At 41.9% G+C, this 26,204-nt stretch overlaps 1 protein-coding gene across 2 annotated transcripts; it reads left to right on the top strand.

Moving 5' to 3' along the window:
• The first annotated feature begins 113 nt into the window (after positions 1-113).
• Positions 114-20,024, top strand: dus4l (dihydrouridine synthase 4-like (S. cerevisiae)). 2 transcript variants are annotated; one of them, XM_048554632.2, is made up of 6 exons: positions 114-416; positions 517-638; positions 2,136-2,253; positions 7,541-7,663; positions 12,153-12,379; positions 15,546-20,024. In XM_048554632.2, exons 1-6 carry the CDS (start codon positions 307-309, stop codon positions 15,791-15,793), a joined length of 948 nt encoding a protein of 315 aa, XP_048410589.1. In that variant the 5' UTR covers positions 114-306; the 3' UTR covers positions 15,794-20,024. The 2 variants fall into 2 exon arrangements, with proteins under 2 accessions (XP_048410589.1, XP_048410590.1); XM_048554633.2 differs by having other exon boundaries at positions 327-402.
• The last annotated feature ends 6,180 nt before the right edge of the window (positions 20,025-26,204 follow it).

Raw genomic sequence — 26,204 nt, 5'->3', positions numbered from 1 at the left:
ATGTGCACGGGCAGCCAATCATTAATGGACCTGCCGCACGGGCAGCCAATCATCGGAGACATCGGGGGGCTCGGGGAATCCGCAGCCAATGGGCAGTAAATGAGGCTCCAGGCTCGGGGAGAGCCGACAGCGCGTTCCATAAGAATGCGGTGGAGGTCAGAGGTCAGGTGTAAGAGGAGAGAATTGCATTTGTGGGTTCAGGCCTCCAAATGTGGATTCTAATCGTAAACAGTTGATGGTTTTAATTTAACCGTCGGTCACGTCATTTAGCCTAGTTACACCCCATTCTGTGGCGAGTAATTTTTCATGAGCGGTGAATACTTTTCCTCCGGATCCTGGCAACGAAGATGCCTGGTCGATTTGTTCCAGCCCGGTCACGTTGTGAAGATTTGTGCCCCTATGGTACGATATTCAAAGTGAGTGATATGATTGTCTCGTGGCGACAATGTTTCATCATTCATTACATACCTTTGTTTGTCATAAGAACTCAAAGATATTTCTGCCATTATTGTTCAGGTTGGCATTTCGATCACTTGTCAGAAAGTATGACTGTGAGCTGTGTTTTACCCCAATGATCGTTGCGTCTGCCTTCCTGAGATCCGGCAAGGCCAGAGATAGTGAATTTACAACAAATTGTGGTAATGTATATCTTTGAATTGCAGCTGTTTTACGTATGGTCAATGCTATAACAAGCTAATCAACACTCTCTAGCTTTTCAAAAGTAAGGTTTTCTGTCCAATTCCAGCTTGCTGAATATGCCGTTTGAGCAAAAGTGTTATTTGTTTGATTTTTTTTTCCCACTGAATACAATGTACTATGTATCTTAAATTATTTTAAAGGAGTCGGAAATATATTTCTAGAGCTTAAAAGCATACATATTTTTCTCATCAATATTGTACACTAACTTTAATTGTACCAAAACAAATTGTTGGAGAATCTCAGCAGATCTGACAGCATCTGTGAAGAGAACATGCAATGTCTGACCTAAAATGTCACCCCTTCTTTACAGTGATAAAACCTTCAGTTCTCTCAGGATTGTGACTTGAAAGGAATTCAGGGATTTACATATACATATTAGTCAATTAAAACTTTCTAACTGATTAAAGATTTAACAGCATCTTAAGTTTGTTTAGTACATTCTCGACAATGGTGTGAAACTTTGACCTTTTACTATTAAGTTCTGTGTCTGATTCTACCCCTCTCACTAACACCTGAAGAAGCACCAAGGCTCCGAAAGCTTGTGTTTTCAAATAAACCTGTTGGACTATAAACCTGGGCCATGTGATTTCTGACCTTGCCTACCCCAGTCTAACACAAGCGCTTCCACATCTGTGAAGAGAATGCAGAGCCAACATTTCCAGTCCAGTGACCCTGCAGAATCCTCTGAATTCTGAAGAAAGGTCACTGGACCCAAACCATTAATTCTGCTTTATCTCCACAGATTCTATCAGACCCCTTGAGTTTCTCTAGTGAATTCTGTTTTGTTTCAGATTTCCAGTACCTGCAGTTCTCTGTTTCATTTAAGTTTGGTTGCGCATTGTGCCTGAAAATAGGACTTGAATTACAGCTGCTGGTATTTATTCGAGCTTCAACTCCACACACCGCTAACGACATTTTCTACATGCTTATCATGCCACACTCAACCTGCAGTACTTTTTAATACAAATACCAGCTCCATTTGGGGCCTTCTGTTAATAATATATAGGCTTTTGAACCCATCTTCAATGAGATAGCTAAATTCAGTCACTGTCCTTCGTCACTATATACGAAAGAGGAAGGGAGTTCATCTAGTATGTATGCTGACTGACATTTATGTTTCAATTAATATCCCATCTCTGCTGACTTGTTCTCTTGTGAGTGGGTCTCCAGTCTACGCCCTTCTAATGTGGACGCCTGCTCTGTTGGACGAGTTCCTGTTAAAAGTGTTGATATTCCAACGTGGTATTACAGGTTGAACTAATCACCAGTCAGAGTCTTCAGTGTTTATCAAGTTTGGGGCACAACTTAATTACATTCTTAGTACAGAAGATTGCTGGGTCAGCTGCCAAACCAAAGGAGGTAGAAACAACTTAAACTTGACTGAAATAGTCTAAAGAAAATTCTACAATGACATGTCACACACTTTATTTTGACAGTTGATCATCCTCTGGTTGTGCAGTTTGCTGCTAATCGATCGCAAGATCTAGCTGATGCTGCTTGTATAGTTTCTCCGTTTGCAGATGGTGTTGATTTGAATTGTGGTTGTCCACAAAGGTAGGATAAACATAAGAATAATCATTTTGCTTCTGTAAATGCTGAAAGTTATGTTATTTACAGGAATCTAGTAACAGAAGTTAGCAATTCAGCTCAGGTCTATTTGAAATATAGAAAAAAAAAGTGCTTTTTACGGCAAGCACCTTTGTGCTTTACAGCCAATTAAACACTTGTGGAATATAGTCACTGTTGCAATGTAGGAAATCTGCTCAGCAAACTACCACAAACAGGATATATTCACAAGCCGCAATTCTGTTTTGTGATGTTTATTGAGTTACAAATATTGGCCAGGAACCTGGGAATGATTCCTGCTCTTCTTCCAAATAGTGGCATAATATTTTTTGTGCCCATATGTGTGGGTGGAGAGCGTCTTTCTTTGATACCTCAACCAAAGGACAGCATCTGTAACAGTGCAGTGATCACTCCGCACTGCACTGCAGTGTCAAACTTGATTTTTCATGCTCACATCTTGGAGTGGGACTTGAACAGAACCTTGATGGAGTGCTAGCAGCTGAAGCACAGCTGACAGTGTTCCAACATTCAGCAATGTCATGACTGATCTATGACTAGATGCGATTTTGCCCAACTTTTCCACGTATCCCTGAAGCCAAAATCTCAGATTTTAAAAGAGCGTTAATTGCGCATGTACTGCTGCTTGTGGAATAGAGTTAAAACTTTTACTCTTTGGCTTTTAGCGTTTGGCCCTTTTTATTTTAGACAGTTAACCCAGTGCTAGATTTTTCAACAAGCAGAAATATTTTTTTCTCCCCACATCTTATTTGTTTTCTTTTATATGTTGAAATTTTAATCAAATCACCATTTAGCCTTCTAAATATGGCTGTAATAGAACCCGTAGAGATGAGGTGTTGCACTCTCTACAAAACCAATATCCTTCCCAAATGTAGTGCCCAGATCTTAGTATTCTAACCAGAGCTGTGTACACTTGAGTCATGACTTCATCATTCATTATTGTCTTGTCTTCTAGTTAAAAAGGCCAATGTTTCACCAGTTTTTTTGCTAAACATTCTTATGAATTGAGAACGTAAGCAGGCTTTTCAATTCTGTTCTGAATTCCACATTCCCAATTAGCTCCAATATCCACAACCTGATAAGAACCCAGTCTACATTTGCCTTAAAAATATCCAATGACATCGCCTCCAATGCCTTCCAAGGCGGAGAGTTACAAAGTTGCATAACCCTCAGAAAAAATCTCCCTTCATCTTTGTCCTAAAAGAGCAACCATTCATTTCAAAACTGTGTCCTCTTACTCTTGATTCACTGACAAGAGTAAACATCCTTTCCATGTCCACTTTATAAAGACTAGTCTCGATTTTATAAACTTCAGTCATATCATCCCTTGCTGTTTCTAAAGTTCAGTGAAAACAAACCCAGCTACCTCCTTTCCTCAAAAAGCAACGTCCTCATTCCAGGTATCAATCTACACTCAACATCTCCCAAGCATTTAGATGCTTAAGTAAGGAGACCAAAACTGCACAAGGTATTTGAGATGTTATCTCATCAGTATCCTGTATAGCTTCAGCATGACATCTTTACTTTTATGAAAAATAAAATTGGAAAGTGCTGAAGAGAGAGAAACACACTTAACATTTTGAGTCAAATGAGACTGTTCTTCAGAACCCTGAACAAGAATTGGTACTAAAATGTGAGGCTGGATGAACACAGCAGGCCCAGCAGCATCTCAGGACCACAAAAGCTGACGTTTCGGGCCTGGACCCCTCATCAGAGAGGGGGATGGGGTGAGGGTTCTGGAATAAATAGGGAGAGAGGGGGAGGCAGACCGAAGATGGAGAGAAAAGAAGATAGGTAGGGAGGGGATAGGTCAGTCCAGGGAAGACGGACAGGTCAAGGAGGTGGGATGAGGTTAGTAGGTAGATGGGGGTGCGGCTTGGGGTGGGAGGAAGGGATGGGTGAGAGGAAGAACAGGTTAGGGAGGCAGAGACAGGTTGGACTGGTTTTGGGATGCATTGGGTGGAGGGGAAGAGCTGGGCTGGTTGCGTGGTGCAGTGAGGGGAGGGGACGAACTGGGCTGGTTTTGGGATGCAGTGGAGGAAGGGAAGATTTTGAAGCTGGTGAAGTCCACATTGATACCATTGGGCTGCAGGGTTCCCAAGTGGAATATGAGTTGCTGTTCCTGCAACCTTCGGGTGGCATCATTGTGGCACTGCAGGAGGCCCATGATGGACATGTCATCTAAAGAATGGGAGGCGGAGTGGAAATGGTTTGCGACTGGGAGATGTAGTTGTAGTAGGTTGTAGGTGTAGGGGGTGGCCATAGGCCCCAGCTATGCCTGCCTCTTTGTAGGTTACGTGCACCAGTCCCTCTTCCGCACCAACACAGGCCCCAAACCCCACCTCTTCCTCCGTTACATTGATGACTGTATCGGCGCCGCCTCTTGCTCCCCAGAGGAGCTCAAACAGTTCATCCACTTCACCAACACCTTCCACACCAACCTTCAGTTCACCTGGGCCATCTCCAGCACATCCCCCACCTTCCTGGACCTCTCAGTCTCCATCTCAGGCAACCAGCTTGTAACTGATGTCCATTTCAAGCCCACCGACTCACACAGCTACCTAGAATACACCTCCTCCCACCCACCCTCCTGCAAAAATTCCATCCCCTATTCCCAATTCCTCTGCTGCATCTGCTCCCACGATGAGGCATTCCACTCCCGCACATCCGAGATGTCCAAGTACTTCAAAGACCGCAACTTTCCCCCCACAGTGGTCGAGAACGCCCTTGACCACGTTTCCCGCAACACATCCCTCACACCCCACCCCCCGCCACAACCGCCCAAAGAGGATCCCCCTCGTTCTCACACACCACCCCACCAACCTCCAGATACAACGCATCATCCTCAGACACTTCCGCCATCTACAGTCCAACCCCACCACCCAAGACATTTTTCCATCCCCGCCGTTGTCTGCTTTCCGGAGAGACCACTCTCTCCGTGACTCCCTTGTTCGCTCCACACTGCCCTCCAACCCCACCACACCCGGCACCTTCCCCTGCAACCTCAGGAAATGCTACATTTGCCCCCACATCTCCTCCCTCACCCTTATCCCAGGCCCCAAGATGACTTTCCATATCAAGCAGAGGTTCACCTGCACATCTGCCAATGTGGTATACTGCATCCACTGTACCCGGTGTGGCTTTCTCTACGTTGGGGAAACCAAGCGGAGGCTTGCGGACCGCTTTGCAGAACACCTCCGCTCAGTTTGCAACAAACAACTGCACCTCCCAGTCGCAAACCATTTCCACTCCCCCTCCCATTCTTTAGATGACATGTCCATCATGGGCCTCCTGCAGTGCCACAATGATGCCACCTGAAGGTTGCAGGAACAGCAACTCATATTCCGCTTGGGAACCCTGCAGCCCAATGGTATCAATGTGGACTTCACCAGCTTCAAAATCTCCCCTTCCCCCACCGCATCCCAAAACCAGCCCAGTTCGTCCCCTCCCCCCACTGCAGAACACAACAATCCCAGCTCTTCCCCTCCACCCACTGCATCCCACAACTAGTCCAACCTGTCTCTGCCTCCCTAACCTGTTCATCCTCTTACCCATCCCTTCCTCCCACCCCAAGCCGCACCTCCATCTCTTACCTACTAACCTCTTCCCACCTCCTTGACCAGTCCGTCTTCCCTGGACTGACCTATCCCTTCCCTACCTCCCCACCTATACTCTCCTCTCCACCTATCTTCTTTTCTTTCCATCTTCGGTCCGCCCCCCACCCCCCTCTCTCCCTATTTATTCCAGAACCCTCACCCCATCCCCCTCTCTGATGAAGGGTCCAGGCCCGAAACGTCAGCTTTTGTGGTCCTGAGATGCTGCTGGGCCGGCTGTGTTCATCCAGCCTCACATTTTATTATCTTGGATTTTCCAGCATCTGCAGTTCCCATTATCACAAGAATTTGTATTGCTGTTTTTAGTTTTGTGTTGCCTTTTGACTTTGCTTCCAGTTGTTTTTAAATGTTGTTTCTGTTCTACGTATTACAAATGTGTGCAATCTATTACTTTGCTTTAATGTATGGTTATAAAATATAGGAGCAGAAATACGCCATTCAGCCCACCAGCTCCACTCCGCTATCCAATAAAATAATGGCTGATCTGACAATCATCAACTTGACGTTCCGTCCTTTTCCCCATAGCCTTGATTCCCTTATTAAGTAAAAACTTTGTATTTCAACCTTGAATATACTTAAGTGGCAGTGACAGCTGTCTGTAGTAAAGAATTCCATCTTCACCTTCTGAGAGAAAAAGAATTCTCCTTGTATCTGTCTTAAATAGTGACTCCTTACTCTGAGATTGTGTCCTGTGATCCTAGATTCTCCCACAGGAGGAAACAACTTGTTTACATCTACCCTGTAAATCTCCTGAGAATCTTATGTTTCAGTTAGGTCTCCTCTCATTCTCCTAAATTCTAACTTGTACAAGTCCACCTACTCGAATCTCTCCGAAGAAATCCCCCATATCTGGGATCAACCTAGTGAGTGTTCTGTCAACTGCTTTCAACGTTAGTATATCTTTGCTAGGATAATGGGACCAGATCTTGTTCACAACATTCCATCTGTAGTTTGACCAGTGTCTCGTATAGTTTTAGCAAGATTATTTTATATTCCGTGCCCTTTGAAATAAAGGCCATCATTCCATTTGCCTTCTATATTACCTACTGAACTTGGATGGTAGCATGTTGAGATGTTTTTAAAAATTCATTCACTGGATGTGGACAACACTACTTAGGTCAGTATTACTTGCCCAGAGGGCAGTTAAATGTCAACACAATGCTCTGAGCCTGGAGTCACTTGTAAGCTAGACAAGTTAAGGACAACAGTTACATTCCTGAAATGACATGTGAACAAAGTGAAGTTTTCTGACATTCAACAATAGTTTTGTAGTTATCATTAGACTCTTGATTCCAGATTTACAATGAATTCAGATACCACCATCTGCCCTGGCAGGATTCAGACCTGGTTCCCCAGAACATTATCTGGTCTCTGGATGAATGATCAATAGGCCATTGCATAGTGCACTGGGACCTCCAAAACTCTCTGTGCTGCAGCTTTCTGCAGTCAATTGTCATTTAAGTAGTATTCAGCTCTTCTATTGTTCCTGCTAAAGTGAATAACCTCATTTTCCCTCATTTTACTCCATCTACTGTTGCATTTAAAGAAAAGACAATTTGTGAGACACATCTATCAACTTTTCAGCTATTTTGTATTTCATTGATATTGCAGTATGCATAATGCACATTTAAATTTTCTAACAGGTGGGCAATAGCAGAAGGATATGGTGCTTGCCTAATAAATAAACCAGAATTGGTTCAGGACATGGTGCGTCAGGTCAGGAATCAAGTGGAACATCCTAATTTTTCAGTCTCAATTAAGATAAGGTAAATACTTTAGTGATAAAAATGCAAGAGTATATTAGGTTTATAATTGCATGATTTTACACAAATGTTCATGTTGAAATGAGGCAGCTCTTATACAGCTAGGATTAATAAAATAGGTAAAAATTTTTTACAGTGAGACCCTTCTTCACAGCGTAGGAGATGGAACAGTTATCATAATATTGATTTCGTGGTATCTTCCTAACATAGGAAGAAACAAATTTGTGTGAATTTGTCGGAAACTAGCTAAATTTTCATATAAATGTTGCAGAACATAGTTCCTTTGCTTTACACACTCATCATTAATTGTTCTTTGAACAAAAATCCAAAATTTTAACAGCTTGAAAGCTCTGTTATTTTACTGTGATGGTAAGCTAGAACAGAGAAACGGGGGAGATGTCACTCTCGTTTGTTGTACATTTTCCAGCATAATTGTCCTCCTCAATTTAACTCATACAAGTTGCTCTTAACTTTGCAAAACAATCACTCAAAGCTGCGAGTCTTATCAGACAAGTACTTTTCTTCTCATCTTACCCATTGTCTGACAATGTGTTTGACTGGGTGTGACAGTGTTTGTGACACTGCAGTATTAACGAGAAGCTACAAAAACTCAATGAATCTAAATGAATGGCATTACCAAAAGATTTTCTTCAAAATCTGAGAAACTTCATTTGTATCTAATCCCATTTTGCTGGGCATAAATGGCTCTTCCTCAATTTGTAGACAATGTCCAGTCAGGGCCACTAGTTTCTTCCATGAGTTCTGTGTCACTTGGCCATTTTTGTGACCCACAGATGTTTGGATATCTCAGGCAGGAATCACACAAGGTACTGAATTCCAGAATGCAGCTTTTACTACTACTTACCTTGTCTGCCACTGCTGTGCCTTGTCTGACCCAAAGTGTGATACAGCTTGATGACCAAGTTGTTGCTATTTTGCATGACTGGTGTATCTCAGAACAAAGATGATGCCTTCTCATGGCCAGAACCTACATATCATTTATATAAACAATTTGGATGTGAACATAGGAAGTAAGGGACACCAAAATTAGTGGTGTAGGGGACAGCCAAGAAGGTTACCTCACAGTACAACAGCATCTTGATCAGATGGCCAGGTGGGCCGAGGAGTGGCAGATGGAGTTTAATTTAGATAAACGTGACGTGCTGTGTTTTGGAAAAGCAAATCAGGGCAGGCCTTGTATGCTTAATGGTAAGGTCCTGGGGAGTGTTGCTGAATAAAGAGACCTTGGCGTGCAGGTTAATAGTTCCTTGAAAATAAGTAGACAGGAGAAGTGAAGAAGTTTGGTATGCTTGTCTTTATTGGTCAATGCACTGAGTACAGGAGTTGAGAGGTCATGCTGCAGCTGTATAGGTAATTGGTTGGGCCAGTTTTGGAATATTACACGCAATTCTGGTCTCCGTGCTATAGGAAAGATGTTGTGAAACTTGAAAGGATTCAGAAAAAATTCACAAAGATGTTGCCAGGTTTCGAGGGGTTGAGCTATAGGGAGAGGCTGAATAGACTGGGACCATTTTCCCTCGTGCATTGGAGGCTGAGGGGTGACTGTAAAGAAGTTTATAAAATCATGAGGGGATAGATAGGGTGAATAGCCAAGGTCTTTTCCACAGACTAGCAGAGTCCAAAACTAGAGGGTACAGGTTTAAGGTGAGCAGGAAAAGATCTAAAAAGATTTAAGGGGCAACTTTTCATGCAGAGGCTGATGTGTGAATGAAATGAATTACCAGAGGAAGTAGTGGAAGCTGGTACAATTAGAAGGCATTGGGATGGGTGTATGAATAGGAAGTGCTTAGAGGGATCTAGGCCAAATGCTGGCAAATGGGGCTAGATTAATTTAGGATAGCTGGTCGACATGGACGAGTTGGACCAAAGAGTCTGTTTCTGTGTTGCATGGCTTTATTATTCTGTGACTCTATATGCATAGAGTCTGTTGATGCAGGGGACTGTTGCACTGCAACTACCATATAGTTACGGCTGGCTACTCTTGCTCTTAATGTCTACCACAGATGTAGCGAAGGATTAATAGATTGATAATCAACACATTTAGCTGCATTGTGACACAGGTCCTGAGCTGAGACTTGAACCAAATACTGCTGGCTTGGAGGCATAAGACCACCTACCTTGAAGGTTGATAGCAAGTTGCTCCCAGTCAACATCACCATACTTAAAGGAGAGTTTCAAGATATCTTTGAGCATTTTCTTTGTTACTCTGTGGAAAATTATCTATCTGGAAGTTGAGAAAACAGCACTTGGTGTGGGCAACAGTTCTTAGCCATCCAGACACAGCATTTGTAGTTGATTTTCTTAGTGGTTTGCCTTGTGACTTGAGGAACCAGCCTTAAGAGAGATACTGACATGTATTTATATTTTTTTTCTTCGTTATTCATTCACGGGATGGTTAGGTGGCATTTATTGCCCATCCCTAATTGTTAAAGTTAAAGTTCAGCTCCACAACAATGTGGTTGACTCTGGAGTCACATGTAGGCCAGATAAGGATGACAGTTTCCTTCCCTAAAGGACATTAGCGAACCAGATGGGTTTTTCCTACAGTCGTCAGTGGATTCGTGGTCATCATTAGACTCTTACTTCCAGATATTTACTGCATTTAACGTCCGCCACCCGCCGTGGCAGGATTCGAACCTTGGTCCCCAGAACGTTGTGTGTGTGTGTGCGCGCGTGTGTGCGTGCGCGCGCGTTGCATACATAAGGTATATGTGGCCTTCCATTTGACGCCACAGGATTAGAAAGAGTCTTGCTGAAATATAGCAGTATGGAAATGACAACCACTTTGTATGTTGGGATTTTTGTTGACGTCAGACACACCATCATACACCGCCATTGTTTAACTTGTATGGGTGATGGAATGTTTGACTGACCAGGTGGGCATTGATTTGTGTCTTGATAGGCAACATTCAAAGACAGGCAAAGGTACTTAATGCGGAATTGAGATTGAGAGTAGCTTTCAAGCCTGGTCTTGAGTGCGTAATTGCAATTTGATTACCTGCAAATTTTATACCATATATATCCATGGTGGTCAGTTTTGATTCAGTGGCAACTGAGGTTAGAGTTTTTCATGTAAACAGTATTGAATACTGGCATCGGAGGTGAATGGCCTCTGTTGGCTAGACTGCAAACTGTATGGGAGCTATGACACAACCTTATTTGACCCCGTCCAGATTTTGGTGTAAATTGTTTCAGAGTTCCACTCGGGACAGTTGTAGCCATGTCATCATGAAGCAATTGCATAACTGTGAAGCTTCTTGGAGATCCAAAGCTTTGAAACACAATCAACGGTGCCTTGTGATTTGCTGGATCAAATGCTTTCGCCAAGTTGCTGAACGCAGTGAAGAAGTCCTAGTCTTGTTTTTGACATTGTTCTTGGATTTTGTTGCCAGAGAAGTCCACACTCTATCCCTGAGAGGATTGTCTCAGCCACAGCAAGTAGAGATTCAGGAATATGCATATCAGGATTTAGCCTACAATGGACAATAGGATTTATTTCCTTTCATATATATGATTTCTGATGATGCATGTCTCTATTTGAGCGTCGGGTTACAGGGAGAGTTCGGTTTTCTGTCAATCTGTAAAATGATTACATGAGTACTGGATGTGAGGTAAAGTCTGCCAGCTTTGAAAACCAAAAGTGTGATGCATTAGGATGACAAACTTTGACGTTTATCATCAATTTGATTACTTAATGCAACACTCCAATCAATGACGATTCACCCCTGTGAAGTGTCTCGTGCCGTAGTGAATTCACAGTTGCTGAAACTGTTTTGTCAAGCATTGGTGGATCATATTGTAATCAGAGAAGAAGAACACCATCTTGTGGGTGAATGGGATTTTGTCAATTGAACTTAGTCTGTAGATGGTCCAGGTGGCTTAAAAAAATCCTGTAAGTCATGATATCAAATAGTGTCGGATATCTCAAGATTTCCCTTCTCCTTTGATTTACAGATTTGTCTTCGAGCTATTAGAACACTGCCTTCTTGATTTGCAACCGTTGCTTGTTCTGTCAAATAATGTAGGTTCCTCGACTTTAATCTAAGAGGTCACATTTACGACATGATTTTCCTTGAACAATTGCTGTTAATGTTAATGTTCGACCTCGATGGTCTAGGCAAGGAATGTGCTATAACTTACCTTATTTGATCCCACTGTTAGATATGTGGACATTTTCCAGATGGGTCATGAGCTGTACTTGGAATTCCTCTTGGGCAGATTCCTTTAGGGCTGTAAAATGGATCTTCCTCTTGGACTTTCAGGACTTGAGGGGTTTTGGTACTAGATAGATATTCATCAATGACCAAATAAGACAGTGATCTGTTCAATAGACACGAGAACCCCACATATATGTCTTACTGCTACTGTTTAAATATTGTTCTGAAATTACTTAATCTAAGATTGATATATGATTCAATTAATTCCAGGTTTAAATTCATCTGTAGTATTCAATGATTTGTCTTCATTGCAGAATACACAAAGATCTAGCAAGAACAGTAGATCTCTGTCGAAAGGTTGAAGCGACTGGAATCTCTTGGATAACTGTCCATGGCAGAACAATAGAAGAACGACATCAACCAGTGCACTATGATACAATCAAGATTATTAAGGAAAATTTAAATATACCAGTAATAGCAAATGGAGATATAAGGAGTCATAAAGATATTGATTCTGTGCATCAGTTGACCGGAGTTGATGGTAAAGAATTTTGGTGAAGAAAATATACTAACTCCAAAATTTTAAGATTTAATACTTTTTTCATAAGCTCTGTTTAAAGGAAACAACTTCTGTTTACAGGCTATTTAATAATCTCTTTCAAAAATCTTCGGAAAAAGTACAACAACCATTTAAAATTAATTAATAATAATTTGAGGGCAATTCTGAGGAAAAGTAACACAGCAAATGTTTTACGTGCAATGTTACTTTATGTTGCCAGATTCACTGAGCTTTCCAACACTTATCTATCTTAGATACTTGGCACTGGAACTGATGTCTCTTAAATATTTAATCTGCTCCATTGAAAGCAGCAATGGTAGTTGAATTTTGATGTTCCCTGCCCAATTTACAGTAAATGTTAGCCTTTATCCAAAAGCAATTACGTTTTGTCACTTTTTTTCTGTTTTTTTTTAACTCCATCTTTCCTTTTTATGGAAGCATAAACGTCTTGTTGCAATATATCTCCAAAGGTTATAAGTCACCCCTAGCAGCAAATCCAACAGTACATTAGTAATGGGAGCAGTGTTTTTAGGCAAAGTCAATTATGTTTTCTATTAACACCCAAATGTTGTACTTGCAACCAATAAGTACATTGAATAGCCGTTAGGAATGGGAATCTTTGTTCTACTCTTCCACCTCCACCACTTCTTGTTAAACCAATAGCTTTGAGGCAAATGTGATGTTCCTAATGCTGCTCAACTGAGATTAGCTAACTCCCCACATAGTAGCAGGAACTGAACCAAAATCCTCCTGGCCATGTATGACTGCGGCTTAAAACTGAACTCACTGAGCCAAATGCAAAAGGCTTTAGTGTGTTTATGACAAAATTATCAATATATTCACCTCCTCAAAACATTTGCCATCTACTTGAAAGTGAGTTTATTTTTCACTCAAACATTTCTGTTCAGGTGTGTTTTTTTTAAATGAAGATGTACAAAACACGGAACTGATTTTTTTAATAATACTATATAAAGATAGGGCAATATAATAAGGCATGTTGGTACTCAATTCCTTTATGTAACAATTTTTGGTCAGAGGTTGTGAAGGCATAGTGATATGGCCCCAAGTCAGGATTATATGTGGCTTGGGGGGGAAACTTGGAGATGATGGTGCTGCCATATGCATGTGCTGACTTTATCTTTTTAGTTTGTAAGGGCTATGGAATTGGAAGGTGCTGTCAAAAAATCCCTGGTGTGATTCTGCAGTGCGTCTTGTATCGTAAAGTCACTAAGTTGAACAGCAGGGATCCTGCCTGCGTATTTCGGATAACCATAGTTTCAGCATAGTTGAGGAAGCCACATGTAACTGATTGGCCTACAACGTGCTCTTAAAAAACATGAAGCCATGTTGTGCAGCAAAATAGAAAAAAAAAACTTTGCAATCTGTTAGCAACTTTTGATAACCTGACCTTGGACATTAAAAGGTCTTCAAAATGTTAAGAATCAAATCTGAAAGACCTGGTCTATCTTTAGATGAGTGCAATACAGTCTGCATGTCATCACTTATGCAGTCAAATTTTGACGTTTTCATACTGCAGTGTGAAATCCTGGAACATCTCTATTGCTTTTGTGTCTTCAAGCTAGGGAAACAGGCAGAAGAATAGGAAGACATCCAAAAACTTTTCAAGACCTTAGAAAGCACGTTTAACTTTTCTCAGACTTAATGATATTTGCAGGGTTTGAGCATTGTTTCACAGAGGTCTCAGTGTCAAATGATGGTTTGCCCATGATTTTGCACTCTCGCTTGGCGTAACTCCAGTCAGTGAGTATTGTTCGTGTCTTTTTGTAGCCAATTGATGTTCGTGTACCCTTGTTGTCAATTTCCTCCCTGTCTGTCCGATATTGTGTTTGTCACAGTCTCTGCAGGGAATCTTGTATATGACATTGGTCCTCTCCAGTGTGGGTGAGCAGTTGTCGTAGGGTCATGTGGCTTTGTGTGCTACTCTCCTGCCCAGTGGTCGTAGAGGTAAGAAGTGGTCTTAGTAAGACTCGTATGGCCATTGGGCATGAGAGTAGCACATAAACCCACATCAGCCCTATGATAACTGCTCACCCAAATCAAAGATCTGCTACCCACTGTGGAGAAGACCAGTGTCATATACAAAATTCCATGCAGAGATTGTGACAAACACTACATCGGACAACCAGGAAGAAAATTAACAACAAGCATACAAGAACACCAATTGGCCATCAACAAACACAGAGAGAGGGACCCTGTATACACTCCACTGCGAAGGAAAACTGGAAGTGAGGTCATCCAGTTCAACGGACTCGAGTTTAAATACCAGGCGGGAAAACACAACAGTGCTTCATTGGAGGCTGCACTGATGATGTTACACAGCAGGGTAATGAGACGTCTGCGGAACAACGAACCAGCTCCGTGAGCCAACCAACCACAACATCCACAACCCAGGCTGCAAATCTGCTTAGAGAAAACCTTAAAGTCTCCCTGTGCCTGTGTGCGTTTCTACCAAAGTCCAAAGATGTGCAGGCTCGGTTTAGCTATGGGAAATATGAGGTTACAGAGATTGGGTTTGGGGGTGGGTCTTAATGGGATTCTCTTCAGAGAATCCATGTGGACTCAATGGGTCAAATGGCCTGTTTCCACACTGTAGGGATTCTATGATTCTTTCAACCCAGAGTTGAAGTTCATTTCTGAATTTGAATAGTTGCAGTTTCACTGCAGATGGTGCAGCTGCCAGGGTGCGGAGTAATAAAAATTGTTCCCAACACCATTAAATATAGTTACTCCACTTTCATAACTACACCTCCCCACCTCCACTACCAACAAGTACAATGACGAAAATGGGCTCCAGAAGACCAAGAAAGTAATGGACATTTTAAATGTGTTGTGATTGTTAGTTCTAGAAAGTTAAATTATGACAACTTAGCTGCAATTGTAGAATCTTATGTCCTTGTGAGGGTCTGAGTTGGCTTGCATTAAAAACTTGACTGAGCAGTTGGAAAACTGACCAGAGAAAATTACTGTCCAGGTCACTCAGCACACTTGGCAATTAGCAATGTGCATCCTTATTATCTAGCCACTTTGATGGAAGACACTATTGTTAATTTGTCAGGTTTTGTCAAAAATGCACACGCTTTCAATTTTGTCTGCCTTTAAACTATTTCCCTTTGTTTACTGTGTCCAGGTGTAATGGCTGCACGAGGCCTTTTAGCAAATCCTGCTATGTTTGCCGGATATGAAGAAACCCCTTTACAGTGTGTTCGGGACTGGGTAGACATTGCTTTGGAACATGGAACACCATACACTTGTTTTCATCACCATTTGATGTATATGTTGGAAAGAATAACTTCAAAACAAGAGAAGAAAATCTTTAATGCGTTATCAAGTATGTCAGCTGTTCTCGATTATCTCTGTGACAATTATGGTTTATGAGATCATGTTTTTTTTAATAAAATGTCTGCTAAGCTGCACATTTTACAAGATTTTAAAAGATTTGATAGAAAATCACTTGCTGGGACCTAGTAAACAAACCTTGAGCAGAAAACAAGTTTAGATGACCTTTTGACCTAGTACCTAGAATTCCTGTGGTAACAAAGAAGTTACTAACTACAAATGTGTTATTACAGGTACATTTCGAATCAGCTAGGGTTGTAAGGTAGCTGTTTACCTTCTCAGTAGTTTTAACATCAACAGACTCTTAAGTAGCATTGAGGACTTCAGTCTTTCACGCTATTTTAATGACAAATCCGCAGATTCTTATTAAATAAAATTTTGTATTTTGCCATTAGTTTTAATTATGTAAAAATAAGTTCAGTTCCCCAGGCTCATAGATAGAGACACTTGCACTGCACCACAAGAACCCTTTCGCTGTATTTTTGATGGGTTTCTCACAATGCAACACAAGTTGTCAAACAAGGGGAATAGAGCTTGTTAAATGCCTTATTCATGATCAACTCGCTTCGTTAATATTCAGCTTCCAATCTTACCAAATAGCCAAACAAGACTGACATCAGAAAATCTTGATGTGCAAATCTGAGCAGATACCTGGTGATTTTGCTCATTGTTTGTGCAGAAACCTCCATTGATAGATACTGACACCAACGTTATGGGTTCTGGCCATATGTACCCCATTAAGCATCTGACATGAGAACCTCGGGATGCAGTGACAACTATCACCAAATCAAGAACACTGTGCGCTTAGGGACAGACACCCAGCTCAGGGACTGGAACTTGTGTACCACCCCAAAGTAAGGTCCCCTGTCACAAGCAGGATGCCAATTTCCCCTATCTGCCACGTCCAGGGGAAATGTCAGAAACCATGCACAGCAGGTCAAGATTGACCGTGCTTATCTGGGTTCACAACAACCATTCAAGATGGTGCAGGTGAAAGGGTTGATGGATATCTGGTGAATGGCTATTTCTGGGAATGGCACATGTTAAGATGGGGATAGAATCACACACAAGAATAAGGTGAATCAGTGCAGCTTATACTTCGCCAAAAGTTCTATGATACGGTTTCTTGTCTAAAAATTCAGAATTTTAAAATAAGTGTATCTTGTATTTCTTTACAAGTGAGACTGTACGCTTTGAAAAGATTTCTATTTAAAAGTTGCTAAAATACCCCACCGACCCAGCATTTCTGATCAGCATTAATGCTGCTATTCTGATGAACTAAACACCTAAAATAACTACCTCCATTCATGAGATCAATGGAATAGAAATTCATTATGCTGAATAGAGATAATTCTGTGCATAAAATCTGTTTCCAAAGGGTCTTGAGCTTTTTTACATCATGAATATAATGCAGTGGGCTAACTGCCATATTTATGTCTAGAAACACCCTATTATTCCAGCGAGGCGTCACACTCCATCACGTGTGATAGAAGGTAACTAACCTTTAAATTTGTATTTAGTATATGAAAAAAAACGGTCAGTGCACGGTCATTTAACGTAGATTAAAATCCTAAGATATTTCGTAGAAGAAAGAAATAAGCAAACCTTAGTGACAATACACAATCAGTGTCACATGTACTTTTGAGACTCTCAAAGTGTTAGGAGCTGAGGAGCAGAGTAGTTTTTGAAGTGGTTGTATTATGTTGGCAGTTGGTGATTGGATTTGTTATTGCATTACAATTAAATTGTTTTTACATTTTAATACAATATTGTGAAAGTAAGGGAGACTTAGTGGTATTATTACTGAACTATTAATGTAGGGACCCGGGTTCAAATTCTGCGTGGAAATCTGGAATTCATAGTCTAGTGATGACCATGAAACTGTTGTCAATTGTCAGGAAAATCCCATCTGGTTCACTAATGTCCTTTTAAGGAAGGAAATCTGCCATCCTTAGCTGGTCTGGCCTGCATGTGACCCAGGCCCACAGCAATGTGATTGATTCTCAAGTCATCTCCCAGCAACTTAGCCCACATCCTGGGAGTGAATATAAACATTATTTTTAAAATGAATGTAATATTTCAACCAAAGGATTTTAAAGGGAGTATTTTCTTCTACTTGTATTTGTTTTAAATTTATTAACCATTGGTCAGAATTTTCATTGATTATGTACACAGACATACACAGGCAGTTTTTTTTATTTGCACATATATTGGAAAATTTGGTTACTAGCTTTAAATGTTTGTGATTGCTTCACAGTAAGAGCTTCAGGCTGTGTTCTGTTCATTATTGAAACAAAATTCCAGTTCTGTACAAATGGAAAATTACAGGTCCAATTTTATTCACCTCAGCAGTATTGGAACAATGAGACAATTTTTTGAAAACAAACTGCACAACTTTAACCTAAGTATGTCACATTTTAACATTGCAGAGAAATGCTCTATTCTGTATATTGAATAAGAAGTAACAATTGCCCAGTAACTCCATTTTAATTCACCTCCCCACTCTCACTCCAGCCTCTCTGTACTAAATATCCTTCAAAGTTTTGATGACACTCAATTTAATCCCAAATCAGAACTCCTCCTATTTCAACAAAGCACATTACATGCTTGTGAATTGACAATGACTTCAATAATTTTAAACCATTGCACTGCTTATTTTTAATTAGATAGCAGATATCTTTTACAGATCTTATTGATCTGCCTTTGGTTCCTTCAATTGTCCCATTATGACTTTCTTTAATGTGCACTGTCATTCCATTTGTAATTTAGTTATTCGTGTCTTCCACCTTTTATCACAGACCATTCCTTCTGCCATTTTTCTTACCTTGCTTTCTCCCCAGTTTCTTTCCTGAACTCTGTACTTAATTAGAACCTGTTATATTCAACTTTGTCAAATTTCTTGGAAGGTTAAAGACCTGAAACATTTAGTGCTGTTGATGATTAAAATGTTGACCCTGGCTACAGATGCTGCCTCATCTGAGCATTTCTGGCATTCTGTGCTTTTTATATCAAATTCCAGCATCTGCAGTCCTTGCTGTTTTGCCCAATATTTCCATTGGTCGTCCAATGGATGATTAAGTAAAACACCATTTCAGTCAACTTTGTATGAATACTTATTTTTAGGATGAAACACTTCTGAACTTTACTGAAGTAGAAGAGTGAAATAATTTTTAATTGTTTTATTACATGTTTGCACATTAACTTTGTTCACTATGTTTTATGAAATTGTGATATTTTTCTACTTTCCTTGCCTTTTCCCAAAGTTTAGAATGACCTAAAGAAAAAGAAGCAATGGTTTTTGGAACTCAGTGGTGTCATAAGTTAGACATTACCTTTTCAAATCTAGCTAGCAACCCAAACTGACAAGATAATTTTCCTCTGGCAGGTGGCTGTAGAAATTAAAATAAACTAATTTCACTAGTTTTATTCTAGTTTCTACTGGGCAGAAGTAATGTAACATTGCTACTGCCTCCAGTCAGGCAAAGGATGGTTGGTGTGGAAGATGGAGAAAAAATCCCAGACTGATGCAATGGAGAGTGCCCTTTTGAGCTACATTGTTGGGGAATGGTCGGAGAGAGCTTTGCTCTGTGCCTGATTTGTTATGCCTGACTTGCCAATACATAATGTTAACCCTGGTTATCTGGATTGGAGGATGCTCCATTCCCCAGCATCAATCTGCACAAAACATTTTTATGCATATGTGAAGCGTTGCCAGACTCGCAATATTAACTCTGCTTTCATCCCGCAGATGCTGCCAGACCTGCTGAGTTTCATCAACAATTTCTGTTTTTGTTTCAGATCTCCAGTATCTGCATTTGTTTCTTTTTTTTTTGAATATCACTTTTCTTAACTAAACATTGATACTCCAATGAAAACATTGACATTTATCTCAATGTGGAAAGACCTGCATTTTACAATAAAATAGACAGTGTATGGGCCTGAATTATAAACCCAAACCTGAAATTGTTGTCTTCCATTATTAATGATTTCTTCCTTAGAATAACAGAATGCTTTTTATAGTGGTAAATACCACTACTTTGAGGATTGCAGAAAATAGGAGATTGGCTGTGATAGTTGGTAATTCAACTGGACAATAAATACAGGTCCAGAGAGCCATGGAGGTTAACTTACTGTGTGCTATAATGTGAAAATTATTGTGTTTAACACTGCCACAGTTTAGTAGCTTGTATTACCTGTAACAAGTTTGGGGCTATTCTTGTCAGTTACATTTTAGTTGATACTTTAGATGTTGTAACTTGTAATAAATTATTGCCATAATTATATATTTCCTCATTTGAAATTTGTAATAAAATTTTAATACAAATGCTCATTTGTTCATGAGTTCAGTTTCTGTAACAAACATCTATATTAATTAGTATTCCTTACTTCCTTCTGTTGATAGCATTTCAATATTAAGAGCTAAATTCCTGAGGTGAGATGAGCTGAGATTAACTGTCCTTGACGTCAGGGTGGCATTTAACCCAGTGCAAAATTAAGGAATTGTAGAAACGTTTAAATTCATGGAGATTAAAGTAAAAAAAAAAAAAATCCTACATTGCTTGGATTAATACACACAGAGGAACATGACTGTAGTTGTTGGATACCAGTGATCACACCATTTATATTCCTCGGCAATCCCTCTGCTTGCCTGGGTGAGGCCAGATCTCACATAGCTCGGCAACATCCAGGAAAATGCAACATTTGATTGTACCATCTACAAAGTGTATTGCAGCAACTCAGTAAAGCTTTCTCAACAGCTCTTTACAAGTTTACAGTCTCCACCTTCTAGAAGAACAGTGAAAGCCACCTGCAAGAATTGGGTGTGGTAATGTAGCAAGGATCAGGGTATAATGACCTGACTAACTGCTATGTCCAGGTCAGAAGTCACACACTACTAGGTTATAGTCCAAATTTATTTGTAGTCCAGTTGGGCTATAACATGTTGTTGTGTGACTTCTGACGTTGTCCACCTCAGTCCAACACGGCACCGCCACATCATGGCTACTATGTACAGACCAGCAGAAGTAAGCTACAAGGAGGTTGCACACAGTTGTAGTCTGAGCTGTTAAATCTGTGCTGGAATTTCAAGTAAACCAAATCTACACAAATTAATGTGTTACTTCCCAATAACAAACAAATGATGCTCTATACTTAAAAACACTATGGGCGCATGTACACCTGATGGACTGCAGATTTTTTTTTAAATTTGCTCGTGGAATTTGGACATTGCTGAATAGGCCAGACTTAGCTACTTTCATGAGCCACTGCAATTTTTCACACTGGGCCAAAGCACATCGATTTAAAGGAGGGAACTCCAAGACTTTGACCCAGTGACACTGAAGAAAATGCAAGACATTTCTAAGTCAGTCTAGTGAGTAACTTGGAAGGGAACTTTTGTAAGTGATGTTGTTCCCACATATCTGCTGCTGTTGACCTTCTATATGATATTGGTCATGGGTATGGAAGTTGCTTTCAAAGAATCTCTTGTGAATTTCTGCAGTGCATCTAGCTGTACTATCTTCTAGATAGTGCTCGTTACTGCCTCTGCAAGTCAGTACTGGAGTGACTGAATGGCACCCCATTCACAAACAATTAAGCAGGCTGCTTTGTCCTTGATGGTGTCAAGCTTCTTTGATCTTTGCAGTTCCATTCATGTGGGCAGTGGTGAGTATTCATCATATTCTTGAGTTAAACTGTGTGGATGGTGGGTAAGCTTTGTGGAGTCAGGAGGTGAAGTTATTCACTTCAAATTTCCTAGCATCTAACCTGCTCTTATAACCACTGTATTTATGTGGCAAGTCTGGTTCGGTTTCTGGTCAATGGTAACTCCCAGGATTTGATAATGCAGGATGCAGTTATGGCAACATCTTTAATGTCAAAGGGCGGCAATTAAATTGTCTGCCAATTGTGTGGTACAAATGCCAGTTGCCACTTTTCAGCCAAGACTGGATATTGTCCAGGTCTTGTTGCATTTGGACATGGACTGCTTCAGTATCTGCGGAGTCAAATGCTGAACATTGCACAAACATCAGTAAACATTCCCACTTTTGATCTGATGATGGAGAGAAGATCTTTGAGGCAGCAGAAGGTGGTTGGGCCTAAGATACTACGCTGAGGAACTAAGCGCTCTTGTGATGTATTGGTAGTGTCCCTATCTTTGAGCCAGAAGGCTCAGGTTCAACCCTCACTTGCTGCAGAGATGCATAATTACAACATTGAGCAGGGAGAGGTGCAAAGGGACTTCACTAGGAGAGTGGGCAAAGAAGTGGCAGATGGAATGCAATATAGGAAAGTGAGGTTATGCACTTTGGTTAGAGACTGACTAATTTCTAAACAGACAAAGGCTTCAGAAATGTGAAGCACAATGGGACCTGAAGATCGAGTTTACATGATGATTCTCTTAAGGTTAACATACAGGTTCAGTTGGCATTTTGGAAGGCAAATGCAATGTTAGCATTCACTTCAAGAAGACTAGAATGTAAAAGCAGAAATGTACTGCTGAGGATCTGTACGGCTGCTGTCAAACCGCATTTGGAATATTGTGAGCAGTTTTGGGCCTCATATCTAAGCAAGGATGTGTAGGTGTTGAAGGGAGTCCATAGGAGATTTACAAGAATGATCCTGGGGGTGATGGGCTTGTCATATGAGGGGCAGTTAAGGTTTCTGGGTCTGTACTCAACGGAGTTTAGAAAGATGAAAGCAGGCTGTTATTGAAACTTACAAAATACCGAGTGGCTTTGATAGAGTGGACCTGAAGAAGGTGGTTTCACTAGTCGAAGAGACTGGCACCTAAGGGCACAGACTCAGAGTGTAGGGACCACCCTTTAGAACTGAGAATGAGGAGGAATGTCTTCAGCCAAAAGGTAGTTAGTCTTTGGAACTCATTCCTGCAGAAGGCTGTGGAAGCCGAGTCTGAGTGAATTTAAGACAGAGGGGTTCTTAATCAGTAAGGGAAAAACTTAACTTTTGATGACTCCTTCCATCAGCTTACAGGTTAACAAGAAGAGACTGGTGGGGTGGTAAGTGACTGGGTTGGATTTGTCCCCTTTTCTACACAGGACATACCTAGGTGAATTTTCACTTTGTTGGGCAGATAATTAACTGCACTGGAACAGCTTGCTTAGTAATGTAGCAAGTCTTCAGTACGATTACTGGAATGTTGTCAGGGCCCATAGATTTTGCAGTATCCATTGACACCAAAGGTTTCTGGATATCATTAGATTGGATGAAATTAACTGAAAAGTAGCATATGTTGCTGGGGACCTCTGGTCAAGGCCACTCAACACTTCGAGCTGAAGATTGTTCAGGTAGAGCCAGACAGGATGGAAAAAGACCCTTCAGTCCAACTGATCCATGCTGAACATTATCCCAAACTAAACTATTCCCACGTGCCTGCTCCTAGTCTGTAACCCTCCAAACCTTTCTTATTCATGTACCTCTCCAAATGTATTTCAAATGTTGTAATTCTACACACATTCACTACTTTCTCAGGAAGTTTATTCCACATGCAAACCGCCCTCTTTAAAAAAAAATTGCCCCTCATTTCTTTTTTAAATCTCTCTCCTGTCACCTTGGAAATGTGTTCCCTAGTCTTGAAATCCCCCCATCCCATGGAAAAGCAACTACCGTTAGCTCTATCTATTCCTCCCATTTATTTTATAAACTTCTACCAGGTTGCCCCTCCGCCTCCTACACTCCAGTGAAAAGGGCATAATTTGCGTGGGAGGGGACAGCAACACATGCCTATCCAAGGCTCCTTTGTAACTCACCTTCCGTACCTGGCAACATCCTGGTAAGTGTCTTCTGAACTCTCTCCATCTTCATTATATCTTTCTGATAACTGAATACAGTATTCCAGAAGACCCTCACCTGTGTCCTGAAAAACCTCAACATGACTTCGGAACTCCAATACTCAAAGGACTGAGCAATGAAGGCAAATACGCCGATCACCTTTTTAACCATGTATCAGTGATAATGGGAACTGCAGATGCTGGAGAATCCAAGACAATGAAATGTGAGGCTGGATGAACACAGCAGGCCCAGCAGCATCTCAGGAGCACAAAAGCTGACGTTTCAGGCCTAGACCCCTCATCAGAGAGGGGGATGGGGTGAGGATTCTGGAATAAATAGGGAGAGAGGGGGAGGCGGACCGAAGATGGAGAGAAAAGAAGATAGGTAGAGAGGAGAGTATAGGTGGGGAGGTAGGGAGGGGATAGGTCAGTCCAGGGAAGATGGACAGGTCAAGGAGGTGGGATGAGGTTAGTAGGTGGGAGATGGAGGTGCGGCTTGGGGTGGGAGGAAGGGATGGGTGAGAGGAAGAACAGGTTAGGGAGGCAGAGACAGGTTGGACTGGTTTTGGGATGCAGTGGGTGCATCTTTGTAGGTTACGTGGAACAGTCCCTCTTCCGTACCTACACAGGCCCCAAACCTCACCTCTTCCTCCGTTACATTGATGACTGTATCGGCGCCGCCTCTTGCTCCCCAGAGGAGCTCGAACAGTTCATCCACTTCACCAACACCTTCCACACCAACCTTCAGTTCACCTGGGCCATCTCCAGCACATCCCTCAACTTCCTGGACCTCTCAGTCTCCATCTCAGGCAACCAGCTTGTAACTGATGTCCATTTCAAGCCCACCAACTCACACAGCTACCTAGAATACACCTCCTCCCACCCACCCTCCTGCAAGAATTCCATCCCCTATTCCCAATTCCTCCGCCTCCGCCGCATCTGCTCCCACAATGAGGCATTCCACTCCCACACATCCCAGATGTCCAAGTTCTTCAAGGACCGCAATTTTCCCCCCACAGTGGTCGAGAACACCCTTGACTGCGTCTCCCACATTTCCCGCAACACATCCCTCACATCCCGCCTCTGCCACAACCACCCAAAGAGGATTCCCCTCGTTCTCACACAGCACCCCACCAACCTCCAGATACAACGCATCATCCTCCGACACTTCCGCCATCTACAATCCGACCCCACCACCCAAGACATTTTTCAATCCCCACCCCTGTCTGCTTTCCGGAGAGACCACTCTCTCCATGACTCCCTTGTTCGCTCCACAATGCCCTCCAACCCCACCACACCTGGCACCTTCCCCTACAACCGCAGGAAATGCTACACTTGCCCCCACACCTCCTCCCTCACCTCTATCCCAGGCCCCAAAATGACTTTCCACATTAAGCAGAGGTTCACCTGCACATCTGCCAATGTGGTATACTGCATCCACTGTACCTGGTGTGGCTTCCTCTACATTGGGGAAACCAAGTGGAGGCTTGGGGACCGCTTTGCAGAACGCCTCTGCTCGGTTCGCAATAAACAACTGCACCTCCTAGTTGCAAACCATTTCGACTCCCCCTCCCATTCTTTAGATGACATGTCCATCATGGGCCTCCTGCAGTGCCACAATGATGCCACCCGAAGGTTGCAGGAACAGCAACTCATATTCCGCTTGGGAACCCTGCAGCCCAATGGTATCAATGTGGACTTCACCAGCTTCAAAATCTGCCCTTCCCCCACCGCATCCCAAAACCAGCCCAGCTCGTCCCCTCCCCCCACTGCACCACACAACCAGCCCAGCTCTTCCCCTCCACCCACTGCATCCCAAAACCAGTCCAACCTGTCTCTGTCTCCCTAACCTGTTCTTCCTCTCACCCATCCCTTCCTCCCACCCCAAGCCGCACCTCCATCTCCTAACTACTAACCTCATCCCACCTCCTTGACCTGTCCGTCTTCCCTGGAATGACCTATCCCCTCCCTACCTCCCCACCTATACTCTCCTCTCCACCTATCTTCTTTTCTCCCCATCTTCGGTCCGCCTCCCCCTCTCTCCCTATTTATTCAAGAACCCTCACCCCATCCCCCTCTCTGATGAAGGGTCTAGGCCCGAAACGTCAGCTTTTGTGCTCCTGAGATGCTGCTGGGCCTGCTGTGTTCATCCAGCCTCACATTTCATTACCTTTTTAACCATGCTGCCGAGATGCGACGCAAACTTCAAAAAACTATGTACCTGCACTCCAAGGCCCCTCTATTCTACAACACAACCATTAATTGTATAAATGCTTCAACGTTGTATTTTGAATTATTGTGCTGGTCTCTCCAATCATTGTGGATGACATTTCAATACCAACTTTGGAAGAACAACTATTGATGGTCAATTGATACAGATCAATGTCAATAGCACACAAATGGACCAAAAAATTGCTGGTACAAGGTATTATTGACAAACATTTGAGAACGCTCATTCCATTTTTTCATTGTAAGGTTTATTTTTTTCAGGGTATAGTTAATACCAGTACAGTCGAGAGAAATGCCCTATACAACGCATCACAGATTCGGACACGATTTTGGAATGAGGAGGACCGGGCTATAGTTCTACATGGAGGTGTAATTTGACGCCGAGGACGACGCTCGGTTTGGGGGCGGGACGTCGATTTGGATCGCGCGCA

Source organism: Stegostoma tigrinum, chromosome 25 (assembly GCF_030684315.1).
Source record: "Stegostoma tigrinum isolate sSteTig4 chromosome 25, sSteTig4.hap1, whole genome shotgun sequence".
Taxonomy (NCBI): domain Eukaryota; kingdom Metazoa; phylum Chordata; class Chondrichthyes; order Orectolobiformes; family Stegostomatidae; genus Stegostoma; species Stegostoma tigrinum.
The sequence above is the reverse complement of the archived record's forward strand: the minus strand, read 5'-3'. Positions and strand labels throughout refer to the sequence as shown.

Excerpts from the sequence above, each read along its gene's own strand:
- dus4l (XM_048554632.2), top strand. The coding sequence starts at position 307 with ATGAGCGGTGAATACTTTTCCTCCGGATCCTGGCAACGAAGATGCCTG. Across the intron at positions 7,664-12,152 it reads TCAGTCTCAATTAAGATAAG|AATACACAAAGATCTAGCAA; the intron begins GTAAATACTTTA and ends TCTTCATTGCAG. Across the intron at positions 12,380-15,545 it reads TCAGTTGACCGGAGTTGATG|GTGTAATGGCTGCACGAGGC; the intron begins GTAAAGAATTTT and ends TACTGTGTCCAG.